Source organism: Nothobranchius furzeri, chromosome 4 (assembly GCF_043380555.1).
Source record: "Nothobranchius furzeri strain GRZ-AD chromosome 4, NfurGRZ-RIMD1, whole genome shotgun sequence".
NCBI classification, from domain to species: Eukaryota; Metazoa; Chordata; class Actinopteri; order Cyprinodontiformes; family Nothobranchiidae; genus Nothobranchius; species Nothobranchius furzeri.
In genome coordinates, this window is record NC_091744.1 from 10,126,239 (window position 1) to 10,137,409 (window position 11,171).

General features: G+C 40.5%; 1 protein-coding gene across 3 annotated transcripts; it reads right to left on the bottom strand.

The window, feature by feature from the left end:
• Positions 1-535: 535 nt before the first annotated feature.
• tmem184c (transmembrane protein 184C) lies at positions 536-9,063 on the bottom strand. 3 transcript variants are annotated; one of them, XM_015963783.3, is made up of 11 exons: positions 8,926-9,063; positions 8,512-8,727; positions 6,931-7,061; positions 6,814-6,850; positions 6,524-6,729; positions 3,266-3,340; positions 3,097-3,190; positions 1,953-2,065; positions 1,760-1,859; positions 1,463-1,634; positions 536-1,093 (listed from the first exon to the last, which is right to left on the bottom strand). In XM_015963783.3, the coding sequence occupies exons 2-11, from the start codon at positions 8,626-8,628 to the stop codon at positions 798-800; spliced, it is 1,341 nt and encodes a 446-aa protein (XP_015819269.1). In that variant the 5' UTR covers positions 8,629-8,727; positions 8,926-9,063; the 3' UTR covers positions 536-797. The 3 variants fall into 3 exon arrangements, with proteins under 3 accessions (XP_015819269.1, XP_015819268.1, XP_070406176.1); XM_015963782.3 differs by lacking the exon at positions 8,926-9,063 and having other exon boundaries at positions 8,512-8,833; XM_070550075.1 differs by lacking the exons at positions 8,512-8,727; positions 8,926-9,063 and adding an exon at positions 7,706-7,839.
• Positions 9,064-11,171: the final 2,108 nt, after the last annotated feature.

The window sequence follows — 11,171 nt, forward strand, 5'->3', positions numbered from 1 at the left end:
ATGGGCGTTATGTGATAATAGTATCAGTCTGGTGCGTGTGACAGAAATACAGCTTTAGCCTTACGTTAGGTGTCTGTTTGTAGAAACAGAGGGGGAAATGCTTGTAAAAGCAAAGACAAAGTGCTGATGTCACAAAAACAATCCAGTCTGATCCTTATGTAGTGTAATTAATATTTTAGTCCTAAAATACATATAACAAGGCATCTGAGAAGTAAATCGGTTTACTACAGAGAATGCTGTATGTCCTAAAGGCTTTACCAGTGTTGACTGTACGATTTCAGAATGCAGTTTTTTATGCTTAAAATGGATATTTTTAGAAATTCCTTTGTTAATTTGAGATGCACTCATTTCTGTCTGTAAGCCAAGATTTAATCTGAAGAAGAAAAACTGTAAATGTTATTTTTTTTTATCCATAACATTTAAGTTTGGTTAAGTTGCTTGTGAGAAGCATGGACCTGTTTCACTCAGACAAACCCAACGAGTCTGTCCTGTGAACGATCGTGCACCAGTAGGTCCTTTACTGGATGTTCTTATGTTCTTAAGGGCAAGTTTTGAAACTACAGTATCCCAACACGAGCTTCTGCATAAGTGTTTCGGACAACATAAAACCGCTTCGAGTGCATTTTGTAAACCGGTTAGTTGTGCCGTAAGTTCAAACAATCTTCGAGCTGTCACCAGCAGAAAGGTCCTTTTGGGCTGATGCGCCCCTGTAAACCACTTTGAGTTCCATCAGTAACATCTGAAGAAACTAAAAGGCTGTAACTGGGACCTGCCCAACCACGTCACACCAGTCCACGCTAGATGATCACAATGAGATCTGCCTCTTCTGGTTCTTTGGTTCGGTTGGTCCTTCCATGGTCTTGGGTTGATTCAGGTCTAGACTCCAAACCATCATTCAATGCAGCCGAGTCCAGCCCAGCAGGTGCTGACAGAGAATGCGGAGTGAGGGTTCTGCCCAGGCCTTCATACTGGCCTTTAGACGCAGTTTCGGTGATGGCGTCTTGAGACGCTGAAGAGAGAAGACCGGATCGCTCACCGTCATTTTGATCTTCACCAAAGTAGGACTTTCTTGGACGGCCCATGACTGTCCTCCCTTTAAACATTCAAACAGACACACACAAAAACAATCTTTAATAGGGATGTAGGAAAAAAATCAGTACACTGAAATATGCGACATTTGTATGATGATACTGAACAGACTTTTAAAAGCCTGTATTTTCTTTTGTGGTGAAATTCAAACTTCGACTGCTAGGTGGCTACAACATCTTGCGAGAAAACTGGATGTGTCTAGGAAGTGTCTGGTCTGAGTTCTCCATTTAAATTCGGTCTGTATAGCGATATTTAGACCATATCGTCTCCCCTGTATTGTGATACTAATTGTATTTCCAGATTCTTGCCAATACACACCCTGTAGTTTAAAGGGGGGGGGGGGGGGGGTCCCGTCAGCAGCCAGGAGACTTACCAACATTGCGAACTTGTTCTGAAATGTCCGCTCTGACATCCGAGATGTCCCACATGGCCATGAAAGAGGCAAAGCAGGACACTTCCTCTGCCTCCTGGATGTAGGGTTTGTAGGTGAAGCTGAAGTGATGAGCAATAGCGGCGAGAAACATCTCCACACATATGATAAAGTCCTGAGAAAACAGGGAGCAGGAGTCCGTTTCACACTAAAGAACATTTAAATCAAGACGCTGTATCAAAGATGTTGATTCATTTAGGAAAATAACTCATTCAAGTCACTTCTGTTCAGCTTCGTTACCTGTAACCCAGTAGCCACAGCTTCCACACTTTGCCAGTCCCACGTACGCTTTTCTGAGATGATGCCCACTTTTACCAGCAAAGCAATCAGCACGGCTTGCCTGGAAAACACAAATGAGCACATTTCCCAAACCACCTTCTATTCAATAATTTCACGTTGAATATGTACATTTGTGTGGATACAGTGAGCTTACCAAAAAGAAACAAACACCACCATTTTGACACACAGGAACTTTCCCACGGGCTTGATGGGACTCAGCTCATCTCTCAGAGCTCGGTAGAACAGCACCAGACAGTACATAGCAAACTAGAGCAAACATGTTACCATGAACTCGGATATGGTCTTTACTCTGAAAAAAATGGGTTTGATCCTTTTAACGCCGGGGACACACCGGCCGCGGAAGCACCGCGAAAATGGGGCCGCCTTCATTCGGCGCCCTTGTTGAGCTATTCTATAGACCACATGGGCCGCCAAAGCGCCTCGAATCGGCGCGCGCCGGCGCCCCAGCCCGCGCCGTGCAGCGATCATTTCGGCGTCGGCTCTATTTTTTTCGCGAGCCGCGGGTGAATCGCGTCAATTCTGGCAGGAAGTCAAACCTAGACATAAGAGGCAGGCCGGTAAAGTTAACAAAATAAAGCATTTCAAAATAAAATTCCGCAATAGTCAAATGTGTTCGTAATCAGACACTGCAGAAAAACCACACGAACACACACACACATCGAACTTGTGTGCGTGTGTGACCACGTGAAGGGGGGTGTGGTTTGGGGTGTCTTTTCACCGGAGCAAACAGGACAGAAAGGCAGAAAGTCTGAGACAAGCAGTTAAGATGGATGACTTTAAATTAATTATGGAAGTTGAGAAACACAAGGAGCTGTACGACCCCCGAAAAACATGTTTATTTACGTACCCATTTCTGAAGAAACTGTTAGGATACAGCTGCAGAATTGGAGCGGGTTCCAAGAGATTCAACTGGCAGAAACAACTCATACCATAGGTATACACACACACACACACACACACACACACACACACACACACACACACACACACACACACACACACACACACACACACACACACACACACACACACACACACACACACACACACACGTAGAGGAAAATAGCTGAGAAAAGGCAGAGAGGAAATTGAGGACACCAAGTGTTTTAAGAGAAAAACTACAGCTGAGCCGAGGCACGCCTCGACTGGGGCGTGTCTGATCTGAACTGAGGAGCGGCGAGCAGCGGCCGAATTTCGTGAGCGATTCGCTTCTCGGCGCTTTGCGGCGCTTCCGCGGCCGGTGTGTCCCCGGCGTAATGCAGCAGATTAGAAATTACCAGCTGTGACATGTTGTTGAAGATGACTAGGTATGTCCAAGCGTTTGCAGAACTAAAGTTGCCTTCGTCATAAACTCCACACAGCTGGCAGATTCTACAAAGGAAAACAGAATAATGAACCAAAAATCCAACCTTTTCAAAGGTAACACTGAAAGAAAAGTTTGCTTACAAAGCGATGACTGTTGTGACGGGTCTGACGACAGTGTACTGCAACACTCCGAGTTTACATCTCAGCAGTAAAACCCTGATTTAATGAGAAAGGAAAAATAAATGCTGAAATTAAACTGAGACCCTAGAGGCAAGTTTAAAGACACGTTTTCCCCAAAAATGTAGTAAATCACAGGTTATGATACAATTATAGTGTCAAGAAATAAATTCATCTCAGTAAAAATAAAGTGTATCCTATTGAAGTTTTATATATTAAATGAAAATTTGAAACTTTTCAGACCAGATCAGTTTGGCCATTTTTATAGAGAGAAGGCACTTTCCCCTAGCAGCTCTCCAAACAAATCATGGTCTGACCTCGAGGTGACCTTGCTAGGATGTCAGCTCCTAGGAGGATTGAAAAATGCACTGAATATTTTCCATTTATGAATGTTCTCTGTAGAATTACAGACTCCAAATTCTGAGCCAGAAGAGAGAGGAGCAGAACACGGCAGGATTTGTGGTCTTATTTCCTGACATTCGGAAATCTTGCCTCTAATTGGATAACAGCAACATAACTCTAGAGGTGTTTTTAAAAAACAATGCCGTCAATTTGCCGCAACGCCATGGCGGCATCGGGGTCCCTTAGGTCGTTTATAAGTGGTCAGACCGTGGTGGTAATGTGGCGCAGTCGTGTCCTTTTTGTAAAAGATTAGGCGATGGCGGCATAAAGGGGGTTTGGGGAGGTATCTGCAATGCCACGCACCTCCGTTTATCTTGAACATAACTTGCTTTTTCTTGCAATTGAAGCCGCGATCTTTAAGTTTTTTTTTAACAAGTCGCTCCTAAAGGTGTCTATCAGTCCCTGTGTAGTCTCTGATGGTCTGAGCTTCAGCTCTAACAGAGAAACGCTCACAGAGCGCCGCAGCGCTCCAGTTTGTCGTCTCAGCTGACTTTGTTCAAAAAGCAAAACTTATTTCCCATGTCTACTTTCATTTTCAATATATTTGCTGGCCGGAGCTCGGCATTAACTCCCCACGTCATCATGACACCTCCCTCTGTTGCGCCATGACGCAATAGCTCGGTATGAGACAGAACATTACCGAAATATTACTACCAAGCAAGGCACAACGAATGCCGCAAATTTCGCACAACGCCATGCCGGCATGGCGCGTTTATAAGACATTGCTGCTGTAATATTACGCCGTAATATTGCTGGCATGGTGTCTTGTAAAAAGGGCTTACCACTGACTCCATTTGCTCTGCAACATTGATGTTTTACCTCTACTAATAACACAAGCCTGAAGGAGTTCCTTGTTATGGAGCTGTTAATGCTAACGGTTAGCTTCTACTAGCTGAGACGCTCTCTGCTGTTTCCTGGACGCTAAACCAACAACAGACTTCCCCGTCGTGAGTCAAGATGAGTCCATGAATGTTACGTGACAGTGTGATGTAGATCTGTCAGGCTTTTCTAATCCGATAGCTTCCTTGTCTATTTTAGCAGCTAACGCAGGAAATTGGGATAGAAGACTATTTTAACATTTAACCTGCATGTTAAACGCAGTGACCAATCAGATTTCAAAAATATAACAAGTGAAACGACTTCTAAGTGAACTTGGTCTTTAAGGCTGGAAAGAAGGCATTTAAACTTACTGCTGACATTTTACTTCCTTCATAAGGATAAAAATCACCTGAATGCTCCAAACCCTTAAACATCTGACCATAGCAAAAAACATCTGGTTTCGTTCTAAACCTCACCAGACTTCTGACTAATTTACGTCACAATAGAAAGTTTCAGGAAAACCTTCCACCGACAAAACTCCATCAGGCAAAACTCTTGGAAAATGCTCTGCTACTGTCGCACATTCGTGATGTGTTTGGATGACAAATTGGCCGTAACCAGACGATATTGCTTTTCAAGCATACTTAGGTGCGCAATACTTTTCCACAGACATTTGGGAAATGCGTGTGTAAAATGTAAAGATTTAAAGGTTAAATATGGAACACGGACACTCTGGCGACATCTGTGTTTAGAGGTGGTAGTGCAACAACAGAACACATTTTCACCAGAACACCATGTTCAGAGACACATCATACAGGATAAGGACTAATTTCTACTAATAAGTTTATTTTACAACAGTATTTACTGTTAGAACATCTGCGCTCAGAATCAGCTGCTTGGCTTGCCAAGTCCGCCATTTTACACAGTCCCAGCCTCGCCTTGCCGAGCGGATCTTTTAGCACAACAGTCCCCTCTAGCGGCTGGTAGATGTAAACATAAACCCAGTGTCATGCCTGACAAAATAAAATGTATTATTATTATTTTTTTTAATATACTGTAGCTTTTAAAGGAAAAACGGTACATTCACTTTGCATACCTTTAAACACCCCGTGGAAGTATTATTTGTTTAACAATTTAGCTTTTTATTTAAAATGTTCCATAGTCAACCATTAAATTAGCAAAATGAAAAAAATAAAACTACTGAGGGAGTTTTCCTGAGTCTCTTTGGTCTGTGGTTTAGTCTTAAGTCTTGGGAATATTTCCTGAAACCAGAGGATGTCCTAAAATGTACACTGTAAAAATGTCGGGTGTTCCCACACTAACAGGTGATCAATTAATCAGCTGCATATTTTTAGTAGTTCCTGGACGCATGTTAACCTCTAAAATCCTGTAGAAACAGGAAAGAGTGATGGAGCATTCCACTCACTGCTTCTGTGTTTGTTACCATCGAGCGTCACTGACCTACAGTTGTAATAAAAAGAAACCACAGGGCTTGACTGAAACCATGTAACCTGCTTTTTAATTATTGTTTACCAATAAATTAGCAGCTGAAAGATGGTTTCATTTGGATTTGAAACCATGACTGCTGTTTACCGGTGACATGCTGCGCGACTGAGGCTAATGGGAAACTGGTACTTTTCATTGAGGAATTCCGACAAATCTGACCAGAGAAGCGACAATGAGCAAGTACGTTTTTGTCATTTCTACTTTAGGTTCCTAATTAAAGTAAAAATGTGGTTGGAAAAAAGAAAAGTTAATAAAATATCTAAATATAGAGATTTCTAAAAACAGTGGGAACATTTATATTAGACAGCATTGAAACATTCTGGTAAAAGTCTGGATGAAAATGTTTAGAACACAATTTTCCAGTCTGTTTTGAATGATTACTGCACCCCATCATTATCATAAACAGCAATGTATCATTCCAACAACGAGAAGTAATATGCCAAGGTACAATAGGTGCAATAAAATGAAAATAGGATTATTCTTCAGAGAACTCACTCTCCCATCGGCCATGGGGGACAGCAGCACAGGGGCGGCAGGTGTTTCTGCTGCTCCTGCACCTCCAACATCATCACCAGGCTGGGGTACTGGTTCTCCAAGTAGTTCAGCAAAAAAGTCATGAAGTTGTAGATGACATACGCCTCGTAGCACTCTCTGCATGTATCCACATAAATTGCTATACTGGGGTACTTAAGTGCAATCCACTGCAAAAGATAATTAATCAAACATCTCATCTCCTGTAACTGCTTATTGGACAACCGTGTAAAACTAAGACGAACAACACTCACACTGTCCAAGCTGTAGATGGGGACCATCCATAATATCCTAAAAAACAGGAAGGTGGAATCATAAGGGAAAATCTTTGAACGTATGCAGCTGTCTGACAGGACTGAAGGTGTGTTTACCTGATAATGGGTTTCTGCAGTTCTGGCTGTGTGTAGTGCACCAAGTGCTGAAGGATGCCCCACAGCGATATAGGTATGGTCATGAACACAAATATCCCAGCAATGAACCATGCTTTGTTATGAGTGCCAACCTGCCGTAAGACACAAAAACAAGGGGGAAAACACATTTATGTAAGCTAAATACATATATATTATAGATAATCAGCATTTTAGGCTTCCAATCCAATCCAATTCAATCGGAATTAGTCCCGATCCGATAATTTGCTTTTACTATTGAAAGTTATAACGCTGAAATGTATTTTAGCAAGTAACTCAAGTTCACTTTTTAAGAATAATTTTATTAATAAACATTACCACTATTTTTGTAAATCCCATGAAATCAACTTCCTGTTTTGAGACCGGATGTAGAGTGTTATAATTCCGGTAGCTTTATTTTGCGGTGAATTGCTACTGTGAAGTTGGACGCCAAAGAACGAAAAAGGAAAGATTGCGTTTGGTGACAAAGGGCACGAGGTGGGCAGCAGCCAGAAACAGCAGCTCTTGTTTTGTTTCTCTCTTTTTATTCTTTGCTTTTTCTTCTGTGCGTGTTTTAACGCCTTAAGGTGGAACTTTCTGAGAGGCTTTGGGAAACTCATGCAACTCCATGCATGAATCGACCATTTACTGCAGGGATCAGTTGTGGGTGCTGCTTTCGCTGGCTCTCTCTCCACGGAAACCCGGTTCTGCCTCCAGAATTAGACTCTGGGGAGGAAACGAAGATATAAACCATATCTACCTTTTGCGATTATGGGAAATGTCTGCTCCCTCCCCAATAAATTGGATGAGCTCTCAGTGCTGGCCCGGCTGCTGCTGGACTACTGACAGCCTGATGTTTGTTTGCAGAGGCGTGGAAGAACAAGCTCATAGCAGACTCTGAGGTTTCCCTGGAAGGATTTAAACTCACACAAGTCATCTGGAGAGAAGAGCAATTTGGTAAGCGTCCCAGACATCTTGAGAATGAAAATCACCGCTTGATTCGTCATCCATTTGGTTGACTTCTATGGGAAAACCCAACCACCAACAGGGAGAGAACATCACACAAAAAAGGAGCCCCCTACAGGAGTTTTCCCCCTGGAAGCAGCATATGCTAACGTGCTCAATCTATTTCAGGGGATCAGCAAGACTCATCATTTATAATTGCTGATCTCCGATCACTGAAAAATAATAAAAAATCGTCCCGATCCAATCTGTATATACTTAAGGTGCAATACCTTTTGCCCCCTATAGACGGTGCCCTCGAAAAATAATGGATCTCTGTTTTAGATTGGCCGATACCGTCATATGCACAAATAGTAAATATCTGCCGATATAATGGCTGACTGATAAATCCAGAATAAAATTACCAATTATTCTAATATTGGCTGATGTTGATACATCGGTCTACCCCTAATAAATATATTCTCTGTGTAAAAAGGGTGAATAACTTTGAGGCTGTGAATCTGTAGCCATATTCTCATCATTCACATAAGAGGGGTGTCTAAATTATTATGCTTTTAGATTCGTTGGACAAAAGTGTAGCAGCTTTATAAACAGATCACTTACCCCTGATTTCTGCAGCTCCCAGATACACAAGGGCAGGACGACTAACAGCAGCAAAATGTACAACACGACGACCAAAGGCCGAATCCATCTCCTCCAGTCCCCACAGGAGCAGGGCATGTTGGCATGAAGTCACCACAGGGCCTTTAAACGAGCCACTTCATCTGACCGATATGTTGCTAACACCTCGTCTAAATGTTAGCTTCGCATTGTAGCTCACTAGGAACAAAAACGCGTGTTTACTTAGGTATTTCCGTATTAATTCTTTCACGGAAGTAACTTTTTTAATTATGAAGAGACAGTTTGTGGATAATTAACGGCTCATGTGACTCGGTTAATGATTGCAGAATCAGTAACATTAGCTAGTCAGCTGATTCAGCATGTAAACAAACATAACAGACAAACCACTATCCCTACCTTAACCTATAACAGGTTAAAAGTAGCAAACGCATACAAAAAGCACTTCTTTACACGGTCAACCCCCTAGATAAATGTCTACACGACCGACTCTTCAATAGTTATAGGGGAAAAGTTCCGGAGCAGTGATGGATTGCTAAGAAAGTTTTTCCGGGTTTTGCATCCGCGTGCAGTCTGATTGGTTGAGTCATAGTCAGTGGGTACGCTCCTTGTGGAAGCCGGTGTACTTAAAGGCGCGCCAAATGTAAAGTGTTTGGTGAAAGAAGCTGACTGCCACTTCAATAATGGCTCTCACTGATCAAAATGTTGTCTCATATTATTTAATAAAATCAGGAAATTGACTGGATATGATAATCTGCGTAAAGATTAAGTGCTAATGACACAGTGGAATTAGACTCCTCCCTCACATCTTGTCACCTTTTCTAGCCAAGTCACCCACCAGTGGAATAAAAAGGATTAAATCCAATACTCAGTTGAGTTTGTTTGCATTAGTATGTAATATGATCTTTCACCACTAGATAGCAATGTGGTGTCAATTTTGAAAAACCAGTCCCATAAAGATGCATGAAATGGTTGTTATTATTAAGCTTAAATGCGTTGTCAATAGTTTTTGTGAAAACTTTATAGATCTAATTTGGTCCACCTAGACCTAGAAGGTTTTTTTTCAATAGTTTGCATACATAAAGAAAGAAAACGAATGAAAAAAGAGAAAAATACTTAGTGACAAATAAATAAACCAATGTCAAGCAAAACTGGCTATTATAATAAAAATATTTCTTCATTTGATTTGGGTAGAAGACATTCTGTTGTGTAAAAGAGTTGGAAGCCCATACTTTCATTTGAATCATAAAAAGACAAATGAAATTTAAAAAAAGAGTTTCATTTAATCTGTAACAACTCAGATAAGAATTTCTACCATGTCCTGTAATTGTTATATTTGAGACTGAAACACAGTATTTGTATTTAAATTTCTGTCTGCATGTCAATAATTACCACGTTCTCCATGTGATAATCAAGCCAAATTTCTACACTGCTTATTTTTAACCTACCTGTTTTTCAGATTTGTTCATGTGCGTGTGTGCATGTGTGTGTGTGTGTGTGTGAGAGTACTTTTTTTCATAAGATGAGAGGAGGCAGAACTTTCCTTTCTGTTGCACCACGTCTCCACAGCCCTACAGTCACAGAAACACTGGTTGTTGCAGGACAGATTGTTCATAAATTTTGAATCACTCCTTTTGGCTTTAATGAATTAGACATGGTCTTTGTCACAAGTCCTGTGCTGTGGTGGGGAGCTTAGAGGGATTGCTATGCCAAACGGCACACGCAGTCACAGCTCTGTTAAGGGCAGGGTAGATAAACACATGTTATGTTTGATCAGACCCAAAAACACACTTTAGCATGAAGGTTGCAGCTTCCATCACATCTCACTGAATCATATAGTAGTTGGTTCAGCACGTGCAGAAACACTTGAATAATTAGAGATAAGAGAAAGATTTGCTGAAAAATAATAATCAACATAAATACCCCAATATATCTAATATAATCCTTTGAGTCAGGAAAGGGTTTGACTCTATTTTCCTTTGAATAATAATAAAAAAAAGATGAAATTAATTTATTTAAAAACAACAGTTTCTGTTTTCTTGATCTGGGTTTCTTTAGAGTCTTTGGAGACTCGTTTTAGTTTATTTCCAGATGCAGAAACATTTTTACTATTGTTGGTGGGGTTGTTATCAACAACAATAATAATAATAATAATAATAATAATAATAATAATAATAATAATAATAATAATATCAACAACTATAATAATAATAATAATAATAATAGTAACAACAACAACAATAATAATAATAACAATGACAACAACAACAATAATAATCATAATAACAACAACAACAACAACAATAATAATAATAACAACGACAACAACAACAACAACAACAATAATAATAATAATAATAATAATAATAATAACAACAACAATAATAATAATAATAATAATAATAATGTAACATGAGGAAATGTGGGTTTTCTGTGCCAAAGGTTTCATTTGACTCGGCTGGGTCGCTGAGAACTTTCACCCACAGATTAAGACCTGAACGCCAGCGAGTCTGGGAGAAACCATAACATCTGAACACCTGCAGTGCCAGAAGATGTGTTCTCATGGAAAAGCTAGTCATAACATAACAAAGTATTAAACTTCCTTTTCTTTATTTTAAATAATCATTTGATCACTTTGCTCATTA